The sequence below is a fragment of the Geotrypetes seraphini genome, chromosome 1 (assembly GCF_902459505.1).
Source record: "Geotrypetes seraphini chromosome 1, aGeoSer1.1, whole genome shotgun sequence".
Taxonomy (NCBI): domain Eukaryota; kingdom Metazoa; phylum Chordata; class Amphibia; order Gymnophiona; family Dermophiidae; genus Geotrypetes; species Geotrypetes seraphini.
Window position 1 is genome coordinate 321,587,548 of NC_047084.1, and position 20,190 is coordinate 321,607,737.

Sequence of the window (20,190 nt, forward strand, 5' to 3'; positions counted from 1 at the left end):
TGAGGTGATGGGTCTATAGTTAGCAGGGTTATCTATAAGGCCTTTGTGGTCCTTCACAATTGGAGTGATTATGATTTCTCCTAGGTGCTGCGGGAATTGACCTTCATTGAATGTAATTTGGATCCATTGCATAAGGCTGGCCCTAAATTTGGGGGTGGCATTGGTTATTAGATATGTGGGACAATAGTTCAGGTCGCATGAGGCATGACTGTATTTTTTGTAGAGTCGATTCATGTCTGTCCAGTTTACCGCAGGGAATTCGGTCCAGGTCCTGTCTGCAGCAATGGCTTCTCCTATTGGGGGATTTGTTGTTATCTCGTCGAGGAAGGGGTGTGTGTTATTGAAGATAGTCCTGATTGTTGTAATCTTGTTTTTGAAGTGGTCTGCGAGTTGAGTGGCTGTTGGAGGGTGCTTTCCTTGTGCTGCTAGGTAAGGTTTGGTGTTGGTGAGGTTTTTTACTAGATTGAAAAGTTTTTTTGAGTCTTTGGACTCCATGCCTACCAGCTTGGAGTAGTAATCTTTTCTTTTTTCTTTGAGTTTGGTCTTGTATTGTTTGATTAGACTTCTCCATGCTATTTTGGATTGTTCTTGGTTCTTTTTTTTCCAGTTTCTTTCCATTTGTCTGCAGTGCCTTTTGAGTTGGAGCAGTTCAGCGTCGAACCATTTGTCTGATTGTCTGCAGATTTTGTGTTTTGATTTTGATTTTATTGTGTTTTGATTTTGATTTTATTGGAGCTAGCTCATTTAGGATTGTTTCGCTTAATGTTTGCCATTGTGGTATGAATTCTTTGGGGTCTATGGAGTCGATTGCGGGATCTGCTTTGTCCCAGAAAGTGGTTGGTTTGATTTTTGGACGGGTTTTTATGGGGGATTTGTGGGGTGTGTGTTTATAATTGCATTGAGCCCAGTTGATGTTGAAGGTGTATTTATAATGGTCTGACCAGAGGGAGGGAATCCAGGTTCCGTTTGAGATGTGAGATCTAAATGCACCACATATAGTGCACTCCCTTATCCAATTGTCTGGTCACCCAGTCAAAGAAATTCATCAGATTTGTCCTGTAATTCACCAGATTTCAGAAATTTCACCATTCACTGTTTTAAAAGTGTTTCCATTAATTTGTTTACCACAAAAGTCAGACTATAATTTCCTACTTCTTACTTCTACTTTTGTGTAGAGGAACCACATCTGCTCTTTTCCAGTCTTCTGGCATCACTTCCAACTCTAGAGAAGCATTGAAGTCAGTCAGTGGAGCCACCACAACTTTCTTAAGTTCATTTAGCACCCTCGGATGTACACCATCCAGCCCTATCGTTTGTCTACCTTTAATTTAGCTAGCTCTGAAAATTGATCAGGGTCTACCACTACTCCATCCCTATTCACGTTTATCTTCTGTGGTTCTGCTCCCGGAACTTCAGTCGTGAACACAGAGCAGAAATAATTTTTAAGCGATTCAGCCTTTTCTTTATCAGCTTCAAAATATTTCTCCCCTTCACTTTTGAGTCTCACAATGCCACTTTTGTACTTCTTCTAAAAAAGTCTTGTCTCCCCATTTTACTGTGTCAGCTATTTTTTCTTCCATTTTGTATCTTTGCTTTGCTGACTACTCGATCAGTTTCTCTTAATTATTCCAGATATTTTTGCCTCTCTTCCTCTTTCTGTGATCTTTTGTAGTTTATGAAATCTAACCTCTTGTTCCTTACCTACTCAGCTACTACTTTTGAGAACCAAAGTGGTCTTCTTTTCCTTTTACTTACTTGCCTCACAAAAAGGTTTGTCACCGTTTCAGTTTTGGATTTTACATGGGGTTTCTGTTCCTTTAACTCTGCTCTATATTTCTATTCCTTCCAGATATTCTCATCCAGACAACAATTCCTTGACGTAATCCCCCATCCAAAAAAAGTCAGGTTTTTAAAAGTCTAGAACCTTTACTTTTGAATGAGCCCTCTCTATACCTGTCTTAATATTAAACCGTACCATGCAGTGATCACTGGATGCCAGATGATCACCCACTGTAACATCAGAAACACTTTCCCTGTTTGTAAGCACTAAGGGTTGGATTTACTAACCTGCCCGATTGGGCCCGAATTCGGGCAGGTCCGATGAATTCTTCAAGCCAAAATATGCAGATGGGGGCGATCGGAGGAACGCCCCCATCTGCAGGCACGGATCGCAGTTAAGCATGCCCATCCAGTTAAGTATGCCCATCCAGGCACAACTTTTATTTTTTTTTAAACTTTTTCCTTCGCGTGGGCTGGCTGTCCTGAACCCCCCTTAAAGACAATCTTGCCACCCAGACTCTCCTGCTCTCTGCCGCCTTCCGTGCACTGCAGGGAAGGTGGCAGAGAATAGGAGCTCGGGGCAGAAAGCAGGGCTGGAAGTTTGGGGCGAGCAGATTCATGGGCTGAGCTCCATTAACTACTATTGCATGCGCTGGACCAGGGGAAAGGTGGGAGAGTCGGTTCCGACAGGCATTCAAGGCAGGCAGGCAGGCAGGCAAATAGGGCATGCAGGCGGCTTACAGCTATGAGTTTCAGTTCCGCCAAATATGGAGAAAGAAGCTGTACAAGAAGCTGCACAAATGCTATTGAAAATAGAGAGTTTCATCCCTCTACTAACTGATCGAGTCATGGCGCTGAATCGGGGCTGACAGGGCAGACAGCAGGGTGGCAGAAGGCAGGACAGACGGAAAGGGCTTCAGCGACTGGTCCTCAGCAGCCGCTTATTTGTAATCGACCAGCCCAGTCAGTGTTGCAGGGTTTTGCTTTGTGAATCGGGTCCCTGCCTACTTTGCATGCCGTTGCCCTCATTTGTATGTGCGGATCAGAGAATGGTCGGCAGAGAGGTAAGTGAATCGGGCCGGGGTCGCTAAGGGGTTGCAAACCGATCAGTACACAATCAGTTTGCTTTGTGAATCTAGCCCTAAGTCCAGTATGACCCCATCCCACTTGGGTTCCATTATCAACTGCTGGAACAGTTCTCCTTGTAGAGAACCCAGGAACCCCTCAATAGGGATACCCCAATCAACATCCTATTAGTAAAACTTCTCTCTTTTTTAGATATATTTTGAATGTCTACTATTAAATCTCTGTTTACTTCTTCCGTATGTGAAGGAGGCCTGTATATCACATCAATGTAAATATATTTACCTTTCCCTCTTTCCAAATTGATCCACAGTGCCTCTTCCTTGCCCTGCAGCTCCTGCAATTATGTGGCTTTAATATGATATTTAACATATTTATTTATTTAAAAAAAATTTCTATACCGTTTACAGTTAACATATAATGCTACTCCCCCTCCTTTTCTTCCTACCCTGTCTTTCCTGAACAGGTTATAGACTGGTACAACTACATCCCCTTTACAACTCTGGTGTCTCAAAGGACTGTTTTTTCTTCTCATGTAGAATTAAAAAAGGAGCATTTCATTGTGGAGTCCAACTGAAATTGGTAGAAAAGATAATCTGCATAATTTAGGAGATCTTTACTGAAATAAATCTGAGCCCCCAAATCAACCAAATTAACAAATTCTGCAACGCGAGCATGCATTCGATGAACAATATCCTGTATTAGCATTGCCAAATACAGTACTATTAGAAAGGAAAGCTTTACACATCAACTGGCACAATTTACATTTATTACTAGGTTTTTCCAAAACAAATAGGTGCCTGCACTTTCCTAGCTCAGCCTAGCTGCTATTAGTACTCCAACAAGTCCAGAACAGAGATTTAAAGCAGATGCAGTCCAGCGTGTCATTGTTCATACCATACAACCCAGGATGGCATATTTTGTGTGTGCTAAGAGGTGAATAATTAGAATATAAAATTTAAAAAAGAAAAGCAGGACTAGTTTGGACCTTATAAAAGTGTTTGCATTCAGATAAAAAAGAAAAGAAGCAAAAAAAGCACCCAAGGGGATTGATACACTACTGTGGTTTTTATTCCCACAAACACAATGAAGGCAATTTTATAGCAGGGAGTAAGATAGCAAAGCGGATTTTAATCCTGTGCATACACAGACACACTTAAAGGTACAAAAACAACTCTTTATTGGTTCACAGACCTGAGAATTTTTACTTTACAGGCTCGGGAATTACAGAATTATCTCTTAGTCTTAAAATATCAGTCTAGTCCAACAAGATACACTTCAGGTCAATGTTTGCCATGCTCAAAAGACTAGCAGTAACAGTTTATTCAGCATGAAAGGTTGGCTTACCTTAGCCAAGCAGATAGCCACCCTCTCATCTTGACAGTCTCTCTTACACTCACTTGAATCAGTTCACTTCCCAGGGATCTGCCTCAGCCCACAGCTAAGGAAGGCACAACTCCCCTACTTCCCAGGGCTTCTCACCAGCCCACAGCTATGGAAGGGTTCTCCCACTGGAGCACGCTCCTCTCAGGATGTCTCACGGGGAGGTTGCTACCTTTGGGATCTCTCTATGACTTCACTCTAGGTTATATGAACACTTCCTTGCCTGAGTCTTGCCCCTATGACCCAGCAGGGTTGCCTTTCCTCCCCTAAAGTGACTTACTCTTCCACTCTCTGAGCTAGCACCTCCTGCTGTACAGTGGTGTAATTGCAGTATCAGTGAGGGCATACCCCTTACTCCTTCACACAAGGCATCCAGTTTAAGAGAGCTTGAAGGTCCCTACTGAGGCACCATTTTACAAAGACACATAGGCACTTATATGCTTTTATAAAATACTAGTGCAAACAGCAGAATTCTTGTCAAGATTGCAGGCATTGACACTTATACCTGCTCTGGAACTCTTGTAATTTGTCTGCACCAAGATTATTTAAGTATCTGTATAAATTGGTGCATTTTATAATCTACATCTGTGGTTCTCATCCTTTTTTTTCAGTCAGGACACACATGATGGACAATACTCTTATCTACGACACACTGCATATATGACCCTCTGATACAATATGTCAGTTCTTATATATTAAATGTAAACATGCTCTGGATTTTAAAAAACCCTACCTCTTCCAAAACAGGTGCAGATCATAACTAGCAAAAATATATATTTAAAAAAATCTGATTCTTACATCATCTCAATAATAGTGAAATAAATTTCTCCACTATCAGGCACATTGGCCCAGATTCTATAAACAGCGTCCCGATTGTAGGCAGGCGGCAGCAGGCGTTCTACTGCTGTCTGACCAGCCAATCAGGATGCATTTTTTTTTTTTTTAAACCCTCCCAAGGCAGGCCGCCTACATTGGAGGAGGCAGGAGAAGTAGGTTTTTCCTTCTCTCTTGAAAAAATCCCAGTATGGGAATAATGCACTCCAAGGTCTGAGGCTTGTTCCCAAAATACTTATAATATTTAAAATTTTAAATAAATTATTTTTTATAAAACAACAATTTATTAATTTAGTGAAAACCAGTAATTTACAATTGTGTGTTCATTTTTGAGTTTTTCTAATGGTCTCTAAATACATTATTCAAATAAAAATGAGACACAAGATAACCTGGCAACAAACCTGAAACTGATTTATAACAAATACAGGAAAATTTGAACAGAATTCTCGACTCTATTGGCAACCAATGGAGTTTCAAATAAAAAGGAGTGATATGCTCCCATTTTTTTTAACCCAAAATGAGGCGAATAGCAGTATTCTGAATCACTTTCAATTTTTTGAAAATTATCTTGCAAGTACCTAGATATGTGGAGGGGCATAATCGAAAGGGACATCTAACTCCGTTTGTGTCCAACTCGCAAGTCGTCCAAAGAAAAAAACAGCCTAAGACACATTTTCAAAAAACATGTCCAAAATTTTTTTGTTTTGAAAATCATCTAATTATATGTCCTGCCGCTCTAATCGTTCATGTTACTAAAGCATCCATCTTTATATCACATTTCCGTCCAAGTCAAAAATGCCATGAACAAGCCCTGTTGGACTTGGGAGGGGTCTGCAAAGTGATGGACTGAACACCCAGACATGGCACCTAAATAGTGGGGTACCTTACAGGGCACTGCTGTGAACTTCACAAAAAGGGTGCCATGTCTTCATCTCACTACAGCTCCCTTATAGATAATGGTGAGCCCCCTAAACCACCTCTAAAATCCCCTAGATCAGTGGTCTCAAACTCAAACCCTTTGCAGGGCCACATTTTGGATTTGTAGGTACTTGGAGGGCCTCAGAAAAAATAGTTAATCTCTTATTAAAGAAATGACAATTTTGCATGAGGTAAAACTCTTTATAGTTTATAAATCTTTCTTTTTGGCTAAGTCTTAATAATAATATTGTAATTTATAGCTAAAGAGAAATATGATCAAGAAGCTGTTTTATTTTGCTTTTGTGATTATGATAAACATACTGAGGGCCTCAAAATAGTACCTGGCGGGCCGCATTTGGTCCCCGGGCCGTGGGTTTGAGACCACTGCCTTAGATCTATCTATCTACTACCCCAATAGCCCTTTGCAGGAGCACATCATTTTGCACTTATGATGTACTATTTGGACTCAAAATTTTCATTCGTATTTATTAGGACCCCTGAAGAAGGTGTGTTCTCCGAAACACGGACCATATTAGGTCCCTTGGTTTGTAGTAAGGTGACATCAGTAACTGCATTAATATTTGGTATAAATAAACATAACCTGCATCTTGTACATTTTGAACTGCAAATTCTTTTACATCTCAGGAATTGAGTATATGGCAAATTCTCCTTCAGCTGTTTAGGGTAGCAGCTCTCTTGATGTAAAAACGTGTTTCTATCAGTGGTTTTATGAACCACTGAGGTTTTGAGCCCCTCCACTGTAATTTCAATCAAGACATCTAGAAACAAGATTTTTTGTGATGAACTTTGATGAGTAAATTGTATTGCTGAATTGCAAGAGTTTCACCAATTAACAAAACAATTTAATTCAGATGATGTCCCAGATTAAATCATGAAGACATCATCTATGTATCTTTACCATGTCTTGATCTTATTTGCATAAGGGGAACAAAAAATCCATTCTGATTCCAAAGAACTCAGAAATAGGCATGCAACAGAAGGTGTGAAGGACGTACCCATAGCGACCCCAGTGACTTGATAGTTTGGTAATTTTTTGAATACGTGATTTAAGTCTTTTAGTTGAATCTAACATGATTCGTCTGTAAGTGGTAACATCATTCAATTGGCACTCAGCCTCATGTATGTAGTCATTTCAGTCTAATACCACCACAGCTCCCCCTTTGTCTGCTTGTTTTATGATGATATTTAGATCATCTTTTAATGATTGAAGAGCTTTCTTCTCGATGTTAGATAAATTGTTGGTATGCTCTAGATCACAGTTCTTCAACTGCCGGTCCGCGGACCGGTGTCGGTCCGCAGGAAATTTTTGCCGGTCCGCACAGGAATATTTCTGTGTAGCATTCTGTAATAATTTGGCTTGTTCAGTTTTCTTGATAGTAGAGGGGATATATGTGAAGGGGAGGGGAGACAGGGGTTTTGTTGATCCTTGCTCTGAATTATTTGTATTTATAAAATGACAATTGTAAAGAATATTGTTTCTTTTTATACTTTAATAAAATACATTCAATATAAAATCATAACTGAGGCTTGTGTGGATGGGATCAGATGATTTGTGGGGACCGAGCTCACAGAGATGGGGCAAAAACGGGGTTTTTAAATTTTAGTCCTAGTAGTTTGCCAGTCCACAAAATAATTCTTTTTTTTCTGCCAGTCCACGTGTGTAAAAAGGTTGAAGAACACTGCTCTAGATAGCTCTAAGTCGAATGCTGGCACTGTCATCTTGAGGTAGGGACTTTGAATCATTTATTGTACTATTGTCCCTTGATACTACAGTTTTGGAGGTCTATTTGGGATCAAGTAAATAATTTTTTAGAGAATCCTGTGGCTTTATCGTATGATACTATTTTATTTGGTACACTTATGAGAGCTAAAAGTCAATTAACAAGCTACTTTTTGTAATGACAGGGGTTGCCATGCAACTCATTTTAAGGAACTGGAAAAATTGGGATAGGTTGAATTACTCATTCTGGTGGGAATCTCTATGTTATACCTTTAAAAAGGAATGTTGCATGGCCATACAACAGGGACAGTATAAAAATTTTATGGATGTTTGGGAGCCATTGGCTAAATTTTGTAAAGAGGAATAACTGAATTTATTTCATAGACAGGTAAACATACACATCCTGGGGAGTAGAGGGTGGAAGAAGGAAGTAGAATTGAAATTTGATTTATGGATTTTATGAATTGCTTCATTAAGGTCTTACTTTAATTGTATATCAAGTGGGAGAGTGGGGATAATATAATTGTTGATGTCTGTAAGTTTTTTTTGTGCTTGCTTTTGAATATCCATATTTGTGAATCATTTGTTGCACAATTGTAGTTGAAAAACTTAATAAAGAAATTTAAAAAAAATTGTTGCTATGGTAAGAAAATTGTAATTTATTAACTTCCTCCAATACAACATTCTTGAAAGCATACAAAAGTGGGTCAATTGGACCCGGGGGTTAACGGATAACTCTCCATCGGGAGAGTTAAGTTAAGTGTTTCTTTTTCATGAAAAAATTTTTGCAACTGCATTTACATATATTTTTCACATTGTTGATGTTTATTGAGTGCAAATTGTAAATTTGAAAACATAAAAAATAACCCCATTTTAGTGGAGGGAGAAGGAGTGGGAATAGTGATAAAATTCATGACCCCAGCAAGACGCAGGGTGTGTTCACACATATGGGTGTTTGAGATCCCCCCTCTCATATATGAACCTAGCTTTTTTAGATACCTCTATGCATATGTTTTTGTGACAAGTGTGTAGAGTTTTGCTTCCAAACTATTTCTGACTACATGTATATGATGCCACGGCTTTGCATTGGCTGCTACTTGTTTTATGGTAAAAGTGCAAAGCATCAAGGGATTTCCCTCGCTGTACTATTTAAAATCATGTGAAATACCAGCGTTTGTTAACCATGAGTGCTTTGTGCTCCAACGGTCAACCTTATGGACGGCGGTTGTAGGCTCCGCTTTTTGCAGGCTGCCCTTTCCTCATATAGATGTAAGACAACTACCCTGCTTAGAAGGTAATCGTTCTATCCCTTTTGGTCCATCTTTTCCAAGGCCACCCGTGTACGAAACACACCGGGTCAGGCAGATACTAGACTCCTCCGTGGCAGCTGGTCCTCTCTCCTTTGATCGCCATCATCATTTGATGATGGCGATCAAAGGAGAGAGTCTAGTATCTGCCTGACCTGGTGTGTTTCGTACACGGGTGGCCTTGGAAGAGATGGACCAAAAGGGATTGAACGATTACCTTCTAAGCAGGGTAGTTGAGGAAATTAGAGCAGATATTGATCCATTTTCAGCTTGTTCCCATGCTGTGCCTGGATTAGTGAAGCTTCTGGCTGTCTTGCAATTCCTTGGCACAGGATCCTTTCAGCATGTTATTGGGTGTAGCAGCGGTGTGGAACATTTGTGTCTAGACATTTGGGACAGGTACTGCGAGCCATTAAAAAAATGCCAAGTACTATATAAAGTCTCCAGGAAGAAAAACAGCAGGAACTTATAACAGATATTTTTAAGTGTCTTGGTGCCATCGACTGTACCCCTTGTTTTGTTTGCTCCCCCAGCAGGTGAAGAATTGAGATTCTGAAACCACAAGATGGGATACTCATTGAATGTCCAAGCTGTCTGCGATGCAAACCTGAGGATCCTCGATGTTGTGTCCAAGTTTCCCGGGAGCTGCCATGATTCCTATATCCTTGGGCAGAAATTTGAAAAGGGAAAAGTTGGTGAAGGATGGCTACTGGGTGAGATCTGTGTTTTTGAGGGGGGTGGTGTGTTTTATGTGTATGTTGTGTGGTGAGAAGAATGGTAGGGGGAGGGACTGGATTTCTGGTGGAGGGATGGAGGGGTAACAGAGGAGTGGATGGCATGGGATCAGGAGAGGTGGAGGCAAAGAGATGCAATCATATTTTGGGGGTGGGGGAGGGAATGGGAGGGACTGTGGGATGGGAATTTAAGAGATGGGAGTCTGTATGTGCTTGGTGGGTGTGTGGGTGTGGGTGTGGGGGGGGGTTATTTTTGGAGTGTCTAGATGCATGTGTACTTTGTAATTGAAATAAAGGATTGTTTTAACCTCATAAGACATGTCTTCTTATAGGGCAGGGGTGGCAAAGTCCCTCCTCGAGGGCCGCAATCCAGTTGCGTTTTCAGGATTTCCCCAATAAATAAGCATGAGATCTATTTGCTTGCACTGCTTTCATTGTATGCTAATAGATCTCATGCACATTCATTGGGAAAATCTCAAAAACCTGAATGGATTGTGGCCCTCGAGGAAGGACTTTGACACCCTTGTTATAGGGGATGGTGGGTATGCACGTAACAAAACAAAAAAGCAGTAATTCCACAACCAAATATCAAATACACAAAGAAAGTGGAATGAAACAAAAATTAACTTTGTCAATTCAATTGCACTGATAGATCATAAATGGAAGAAGGCAAAACCTCAGACCATATTGCTATGTCTCAAAACAGCCAAAGGCTATTGACAAATGCAATATTATGGTTTCAATCATTGGTCTGCCTCCATCCTTTTCATGTGAATGCAATAATTCATTAAGTGCTATAAATGATATTAAAAAAATAATTTTTCAATAGATTTTATAATTTTGTATAAATAAAGTTATTGTGATTGTCAAAGTTAATAATAAAGTTGTATGAGGTCATATAAAAAGTTCTGTGCAAATTGGCAATTCTGTGCAAAAATAGCAGTTTTATCATAAATAGATAAAGATTTCAAAGTTTATCATTGAAACTGTTTGTAATATCAAAAAATTCATAAAAACCACTTGTCTTATCTTAGTGGCACAGTAACTAACTCTATAAAGCTTATCAGAAAATCAAAAGATAAAAAAATTCATAGAAACCACTTATCTTAGTGGCACAATAACTGACTCTGACGGATCCGTTTTGTTAGTACTTCTTCAGAGAATCAATTAGAAAAGCCATAGTGGTGACTGAGCCATGAAGATAGCTTTCCTGAAAAAAATTGTCTGTGTCATACCTGAATAATGGCGCTCATGGGTATGCATGTAAGCCATGGTTGATGACTCTGCTCCTAACCCTACGCTCTGATGCAGAGAAACGCTACAGCGAGGCCCACATCTCAACCAGGTGTACTATTGAGTGTGCTTTGGGGGTATTGAAGAGCTGCTTCCATATCTGCATCTCTCTGGAGGATCTCTGTGGTATAGTCCCCGGAGAGTGTCTGACATCGTGGGGGGGGGGGGGGGGGGTTGCTGCATGCTGCATAATATTGCACTGAGGAACTGAGTTCAGATCCCGACCAATGTAGACATGGACATGGCCTTGGACATTGCCCCGCCTGCTTCTGGATCAGATGCTGCAAGGGGTACCATAGTGCGGAGCAACCTGATTGCGGACTACTTCTACTGAGGCCAGAATTGAGGTACATACTTCTCCTTTCTTTTCTTGGTTTGCAGTCTTTATTTTCCACCCTCACTCATTCTTATTTTCTTTTCCTTGTAGCCCTATTGGCAGTGTACAGACAGGAAGATGCCCAACGTTTATTGTGGCCAGATGGGATAGACATGTGGGATCTATCCGCAAAGATAGATAGGGAGAGTCATTGGAGTGGGCAGACTTGATGGGTCATGGCCCTTATCTGCCGTCTATTTCTATGTTTCTGGACAGTCACCCTCGTGATCTCGAGTTTATAGTTTCTAGTCTTAAAGTTTACATAGTTTATCTTGTAATTAAATATTGTACTGTCTATAATTTTATATTGTTTGCAGTTTATTGTTAATTTATTTTCCATACCATCATATTAATGTGAATAAGTCCTCATGTTAAACCTGACCCCCAAAACTTTTGTACAGTGCTTGTTTTTTAAAACTGAAATACTACCAAACAAATCAGTGCAATTGCTGTGCTCCACTCCTATCTATTTCTTAACAAGTGGATACACTGGGATGGGCTGCCATGAGAGACAAAAGGGAGGGAGGTTCTGGCTCACGATGGTTACAAACATGAACTAAAATAGCAAATTAAATGATTTCACATAGCATTGTATTTGCCTGGAGTGGAGGTGGAGGTCCTTGGATCGCTTTTTAAGTTCTTCCCCTGGCACAAAAAGATCAAACTCAAAAATTCACTCGCCACAAATACACACGGATGGTCTGTTTGGCATCATATGAAAGGCAAAAAGCAGACAAGAGAAACATCAAATGCACTTCCCAACCTGTATTGGTCATAAGAGGGGAGGAACTACCATAGGTCCATGAGATCAGCAAATGGCTTGACACAAGCTGTGGAAGTAAAGAGACACATCACTAATAAACCACTCCACAATCCTCCACCTACCAAGCACACACAGACTCCTGCCTCTCCCATTCCCACCCAACAGTCCCTCCCTTGCATTGCTTTTGTGGAGCCATGTGCTGATCGCATGGATTGCAGAACCATAACAAAAGAGTAGCCCGACTGGCACCTCGCATGCACCCTTGCGTATCCTAAGTGCAGGCCCTTCAGCCTGCCTCTGAATTTCCCGTGCTAGTAGACCAGAGGGATCCTTGTTTAAACTCCCACTCACGCCTGCCATTCTCTGCCATATGTATGTTTACTCTCTGGGGTATGGGTCAGAGGAGGAGGAGGGGGGGTCTGGGTTGCCCTCTTGTGCTGGGGCTCTAGTGTGAGGCTGTGTAACTTTTCTCTTACAGGCCCTACTGGGAACCAGAGATTTACAGCTTATTCAACTGGGCAGACTTGCACGGTCTGAGTCTGTATATGGCTGTTTGATGGAAGATGGGCTGGGGAGGGCTTCAATGGCTGGGAGGGTGAAGATGGACTGGAGTGAGCTTTGACGGAGCCTTCAGTAGTTGGAACCTAAGAACAGTACCGGGCAGAGCTTTGGATTCTTGCCCAGAAATAGCTAAGAAGAAGAAGAACCCCCCCCAACAAATTTTTAGATTGAATCAGGTTGGGCAGACTAGATGGACCATTCGGCTCTTTATCTGCCGTCATCTACTGTTACTATGTTAACCTTTAAAAAATGAACCATATGTGCGCCCATTCTGGATGCATGGTGTCCGCAGGGATCTTTGTTTCATCATCTTATCCCTTCCTATCATCAGTGGTAAAAGCCCTAAACCAATAACTACCTGGGGTGAATCTCTTCATAAAAGTGGTTAATAAAGGCAACTAAATAAATAAAATATATGGCAAGGTTGAGGCAGTACAAGCACCTATGTGGGTGCCAGCAATATTAAGGGCCAGAGACAGGACCAGCACACCAGACACAGCACAAATATCGCCCGGGAACTGCATAATTTTTATAAACCTTGTAACCCCTATGATCCCCTACTGGTCCCACAAAAAAAATAAACAAACCCATTTTCCTCATCCCAGGCCTATCCGGCATCGATCAGTTTCCATGTGTGCAGGTTAACTGAGAGCTACTGTTGTGTTTTACTCAGTTCTCACATATGGTTTGAAAAAACCCCCAAAACACCCTCTGCTACCTGAGGAAGTGTCATGCTCCCTCCCTCCCATGCACTTATATAAACTGTGCACAACCATCTTTGTTAAACCGTGAAAGAGGACGACGGACCCTCATGAAGAAGGAAGCCCAACTTCACCACAGCAGACGCGCTCTGGCTCATGGAGCTATTCTCAATCAATGAAAAAATTGCTGAGGAACATCAATGAGATGGACAGTGCCTGGAGGACCTTCCAGGAGCTATTCAATCGGAGTGATTCCGTGCCACGATCCATAAGCGAGCATTCTGGCATGCACGTGATACTCGTGCCATATATGTGTGTGTGTGCATGCATGCTACAAATTCCATGATGGTCTGCCATGGAATTTGCAGCATGAATGTGATACACGTGTGTATATTTCACGTGTCTTACATACGCTCATAATGTGTGTGTTTTAAGGGTGCTGGGCTTTATGGGTTTCTGCCTTCCGCCTGTATATTCTTTGCCATTCTCTGCACATTTTCTGTTAGCTTCCCTGAGGGGGCGGTGGTGGTGGTGGTGAGGGAGGGGGGTTGCTTTGGCCATTTCTTTCTCCCTCTCTACCTCCAACTAGTCTCTCCCCCCACCCGCACATTTTTATAATAATGGGACTGCCTCCCCTCTAACCATTATGGTCACTACTGTTTGGGGAGTGTACTTGCTGGTTTTCTTGGCTGCTCAAAAAGCTGACCATCTATGTGTATTTGTGCTGATTGCCTTCTTATGTTTGAATTTTTTATGACAGGTGGAAGAACTCAAAAAATGCATAAGAGACTTCCACCTCTACCACCTTGATTGGGACTGGAGTGTCAGAGACAACTTCAACAACACCCCAAGTATAGTCCTGAAAACATGATGGATGTGTGCATAATACCCGTGATATTCGTTGCTGCGGGGGTGAGGGGGCAATCATTTTAATTTACTATGATATTTCAAGCCTGTGTTCTCTCTTCAGAGGAGAATTCTACGGAGGAGGAGGAGGAGGCTGTGATGACCACTCCTGCCCCCAAACCCCCTTTAGATGTCCCACACTGACATACCACTTACCATCCCCTTCCCGCCCCACCACCCAAGCCAGGTCCCGCTCCCTCAACCTGGACCCTCTTCTTCCCACCCCCTTTCCCCCTGGGTTGCTCCTGGACCCCCCTACACCCCCCAGACTCCTGCTCCCAAAATGCCCCAGACCCATCCTTACTCCCTTCTTTCCCATGCCCGGCTTACCCTCCTTTCATGTAGACTGCCCTTCCCTCTTGCCCAAGCATTTCCTTCCCACTGCCCCTGACCCAGCCCCCCCCTCCGATCAGTCCTTTCCCCACCAACCCCAGAAACAGACCCACCCAGTCTCCCCTCCTGGCTGCCGCTCCAGTACCCATCCTGGAGCGCTTTAAGCAGCTCACAATCCAGCCTGGTAAGTGTCCATCTGTCTCTATGTCCTTGTCTGTCTGTTTCATTGGATTGTTTCTTCACAATGCTGGTTTTCTTTGCAGATAACACCATGGACCTGACCCTGCTTCCCTCCCCATCCTTACCTGTTGACTGTTCCACCTTCCCCTTCCCTGGACCCACCCTTGTTGTCTCTTCCATCTCCCCCTTGCCAATGCCCACCCTTGTGGACCACGCCACCTCCCACATACCTCACCCTTGCCACCCCAGGAACAGCAGAAGAGGTTTGGATGGTAGCCGAGCTGATGCACACGGGGGCAGGTACACTTCACCACCTGTCACGTCTGGGGTGAGGGGGGGAGACCCTCCGGATCATGGCTGGGGCACTGGCGGGTATCGCCTCCCAGATGTACTCACTCCCGCGGTTCTGAAGATTCACTACCACAATCTGCACCCCAACTCCCTCCTGCCCCCCTCGACCAATGTTCCCTCCCCTACTCTACACTCCCACCCCCTCCACACTCCTTCCTTAATGTCCGCACCCCCCCTACAAACTTTATCCCCACTGTTCCACCCCACCTCTCCATTCTACCCTTCCCAATGTACCACCTCCTGTTCCCTTCCCTCACTCCTTGCACCTGTTTGTATGCATAAGGCCTTGGGGTCTATGGTGGCATTGAGCAGCTGACCTAGGCTGGTAAGTGTCCATCTGTCTGTCTGCTGTCATTTGTTTATCTCCCTCTCTTTCTCTTTGGATTGTTACAAAGTTATGCTCTTTTTGTATGCAGAGAATATCGTGCACCTCACCTGGTTCTGTCCAGGCGGCAGAATCTGCGGGCAGCACAGGATGTGAACCTTCCAAGGCAATGCTGGGGGTCAACGCTGGGGGTCTTTCTGGATTACAGCCAGTGGCGTAGTAAGGAGGGGGGGAGGCGAGGGGGACAGTTCGCCCCAGGTGTCATGTAGATGGGGGTACGTGTACCCCTCCTCCTCTCCACCCCTCCACCTCTTCGCCAAACGCGGGCCCCCTTCCCTCGTACCTTTAGTTGAAGTTGTTGATGGCTGTGGTCAACAACGTGCTCACGACCCCGTCGGCTCTCCCACTGTAACTTCCGAATGCCATTGGAGGGAGAGCCGACAGAGGCGCAAGGAGCATGTGGTTGACTGCCGCGAGTAACAACTTTGACTAGAGGTACGGGGAGGGTAAGGGAAAGTGGGGGTCTGTGTGCAGCAGGGGGGATTGGGGAAGGAGCGGGGAGCAAAGATGAGGGCAGGGGGAGGCGCGCCACCGACCTGGGCGCCTCTCACCCTTGCTACGTCACTGATTACAGTGTCTCATGGCTGTTATCAGTCCCCCCCCTGTGTACCTGTTTGCATGCATAAGGCCTTGGGACTTATCTGCCAGACTGACCAGAAAGCAGCATTTGGGGACAGCACATAGGACATTCTCATTAACCAGGAGCTTCTCTGCCCACAGGAGCTTTCTGCATTAGCCCACATGTAAACTGCTATAGCTGTGAGAGAAGATGTAGGTAAAACTGGACACACAGAAACGGTGCTGTCACACAATGAATTAAAACCAAAAACAAATTAACCTACAATCCCCTCCATCCCCCCCTAAAATATCAACACAGCAGCTTGTTGGCAAGAAGATGAAAAACTACATGGCTCACAGACAGACACATACAGATAGCAAAAGATTACAAAATGTTCAAAAAGAAACCTCCAGACAATCTGTAGGAAAAACCTAGGCGTACAAAAAAAAAAAAAATCTTAAAAACAGCCTGTTCTGGCCTAGGGTAATCGATTATTCATCACCTCTCATCAGCACTGCGGCAACACACTGTGTGCAATCCCTCTCCCTCTAGCAAGGCTGGGCCAGACCCATTCAGGCAGCAAAAGAAATCAAGGAGGGTTTTTTTTTTTTACTACTGTATTCCAGGCTGACGGACAGGGAAAATCCCCCCATCCCTCCCCGCAGACACACCCTCTTTCCCTTCACCGCCTCCTCCCCACTCCCCCGCAGGCTGAGCACCAGAACTCAAGCTGCATGGATTCTCTTGAAGCGGCCTGAGGGATGGTTTGATTGATGGCTTTTCTCAGCCAATGGCTGCAGGGCTACTAAAACCAAGGAGGTAGGAAAAGGCAAGGAGCTGGCTTGCCGCTGCTGCAGGGGACCAATGAGAAAGGTTGAGGCACACACACACATAAGCATAGACATTGCACAGAGGCAAGCAGGGATACGCAGGCTCACTGTGTATACAGTCTACTATACTGCATTGGCTGCAGTTTTTAAAAAGGATTTTTAAACATTTCTATTTTCTTTCTTTCTTTCCTTTTTTTTTTTTTTTTTTAGATTGTTATTACATTTCTTGATGCTGTGTCGTGATTGACAGATCAAGAACTGAAAGAGCAAACCTGAAAGGCTTGAAGGCGAGCAAAGGAGGAGGAGGCGAGGGGGTGGACGTGTAACTTTAAACAAAAAAAAATAATCACCCAAAAATTCTGTGATTGAGAGGCAGATATTGAATTCGTTTGCATTAAAACAACAGACTGATTTTGACATCTATTTGACGTGTATTTTACACCGGCTGGAAATGTCCGAACATAAGGCAATTGATCCGAAGTTATCCACGACAGACCGGGTGGTGAAAGGTAAACATGGGCAGACATTACCATTGCCTTAAGAGACTGCATTTTTCTTGCCCTGTCTTTTGCAGCTGGATGTGCTCGTTCTTTATGTGCGGGGGTTGAGGGATGGCTATAACAGGGTTGCACTTTGTGAATTGCTTGACATCTGGCAGGGTGTGTAGCTGCCTTGACAGAAATAGGAAGTGGGAGCCTGTAGATAAGGCACGTTTGGGGAGCTTGGTACTCTGAATTGTGGGTAAAGGCTTATTAATTTTAGTTGAGGTTATGGGTCATTTTTTGTATTCACCAGATTCCTTGCTAAACCAGTGTCCAGACCTAGCTTTGCTCTCCACTTCCTTCTTAGTTATTTGAGAGAGAGACTGTAACTATAAGCGCACAGCTCTCAAGAGCTCTTTCCTCTTGCAGACAACCTGAGTGTAAGCAGATGGCACTGCTTTACTGCATGGAAAAGCTGCCTGGATGGCTCAGTTTTCGTAAATGATTTTTTTTTTTTCAGGGGTAGGAACATTTTTCAGTCCCCAGACTGTGAATGCTTCTTCTGTATGCGCAACCTTTCCTGTCAAGTTTATTCCTTCTGTATCTGTATTTGTAATATAATCAGTGATCATAGGATGGAAGTAAGACAATATTTGTTCAATCGTCATAGAAGAAATACAAAATTTATCTGGAAAATGAAGCTAGATTTTTATTTTTTAGCGGGTATCATTGAGCCTGGCTTAAAATTCATTTAAAAATGTTAAATATAGTGGGAGAAGGGGAAGGAAGAGATGTTGCTCTGGGGCTAGAATGCAATGTGTATATAGTCAGTAACGTCTTCATCATTGGTTTCCAGCTAAAGAATCCCCCATTCCCTCCCCGCAGACACACCCTCTTTCCCTTCACCGCCTCCTCTACCCCTCCCCCGCAGGCCCAGTGCCAGAGCACAAGCTGCAAGGAATCGCTCGAAGAGGCTGGGGGAAAGGTTTGATTGATAGCTAGTTTCTTCCAATGGCTGCAGTGCTACTAGAACGAAAGAGATGGGAGAAGGTGAGGAGGTAGCCTGCTGCTGCTGCAGAGGACCAATGAGAAGGGTGAGGTATGAGAAACCCCCTTTACCAGGAAGCTAGGTTGTGAGTCAGGCCCCGGAGTGCTGGTGGAGGACGCCGGCGCGTGAGAGCGCGCGCACTGTGGTAGCAAAGGCAGCTGCAGTTATATACACACACGCATAAGCAGAGACATTGCACGGAGACAGGCACAGATACGCAGACTAATGTGTATACAGTCTGCTGTGCTACATTGGCTGAAATTTTTATTTATTCTTTTTCTTTTTTAAAAAATATTTCTTTCCTTGATGCTGTGTTGTGGTTGACAGCTCAATAATTGAGAGAGCAAACCTGAAAGGCTTGAAGGCGAGCAAGGAGGAGGCGTCAAGGGGGTGGACGTGTAACTTAAAACCAAAATTAATCACTGTAAAATTCAGTGACCGAAAGGCACATAGTGATTTCGTTTGCATTAAAAGAACATAGACCGATTTAACATCTATTTGGCGTGTATTGTACAAAGGCTGGAAATGTCTGAACACAAGGCAATTGATCCGAAGTTATCCACGACAGATCGGGCAGTGAAAGGTAAACATGGGCAGACATTACTATTACCTTAAGAGACTGTATTTTTCTTGTCCTGTCTTTTGCAGCTGGAGGTGTTCTTGTTTCTGTGCGGGGGTGGGGGGATGACTATGTAACAGGGTTGTACTTTGTGAATTGCTTGACATCTGGCAGGGTGTGTAGCTGCCGTGGCAGAAATAGGAAGTGTAAGCCTGTAGATAAGGCACGTTTGGGGAGCTTGGTACTCTGAATTGTGGGTACAGATTTGTTTATTTATTTTAGTTGAGGTTATGGGTCACTATTTTTGTGTTCTCCAGACTCCTTGCTAAGCCAGTGTCTGGACCTTTCTTTGCTCTCCACTTCCTTCTTAATTATTTGAGAGAGGGAGACTATAGCTATGAGCCCACAGCTCTCAGAAGCTCTTTCCTCTTGCAGACAGCCTGGATGTAAGCAGATGGCATTGCTGTACACCATGGAAAAGCTGCCTGGATGGTTCAGTTTTCCAAAACAATCTAAATTTTTAGGGTGTTGGATCATTTCCCTGGCCCCAAACTGTGAATGCTTTTTTATATGAGCAACTTTCCCAGTCTAGTTTATCCTTTCTATATATAATATGATCAGTGATTATAGCTCTAGGATGGAAGCAATGACATTATTTTTTCAATCGTCAGAAAATGAAGCTTGGTTTCTCTGCTAGTTTCATCAGTCTTGGCTTAAATTCTGGTCTGGAGTAAAAATGCACTGTTTTCCCAGATGGTACACAGAGGCAGTATCCATATCTTTTCCCCCTGCCTGTTAAAAATATCCTGCAATCCCCCTGCACATTGTAGAAGGGTAAAACAGATTTTGTTATTGCTTCCTGCAGGGGAGACTGAGTTGCTTAGACAGGGCTTTACTTACTACCTGCATAGCTCAGCCCATGGACATAACCAGAACAGGGGGAGAGAGAGAGACATCAGCAATTTCTTCATGTGTAGTCGAACATGCATAGAAGAACAAGCATGCAATACCTGTGTGATCTCACCTGGTCTATCAGTTCACCCCCTTCTTTTTCCTGAACTGAACCCCAGTTGCCACAGGAACT

General features: G+C 43.3%; 1 protein-coding gene across 4 annotated transcripts in view; it reads left to right on the forward strand.

Annotated features, from left to right (window-relative positions):
- Positions 1 to 9,595: 9,595 nt before the first annotated feature.
- Positions 9,596 to 20,190, forward strand: part of PPP3CA (protein phosphatase 3 catalytic subunit alpha) — a 654,035-nt gene continuing 643,440 nt past the window's right edge. For 2 of the 4 annotated variants that reach the window (XM_033956955.1, XM_033956965.1), the window contains exon 1: positions 9,596 to 9,758. In XM_033956955.1, the coding sequence (XP_033812846.1) occupies positions 9,611 to 9,758 (148 nt within the window). In that variant the 5' untranslated portion in view covers positions 9,596 to 9,610. Of the gene's footprint in view, positions 9,759 to 17,289; positions 17,527 to 18,534; positions 19,131 to 20,190 lie in introns of those variants that run through there. The other 2 variants (XM_033956983.1, XM_033956974.1) reach the window with 2 other exon arrangements.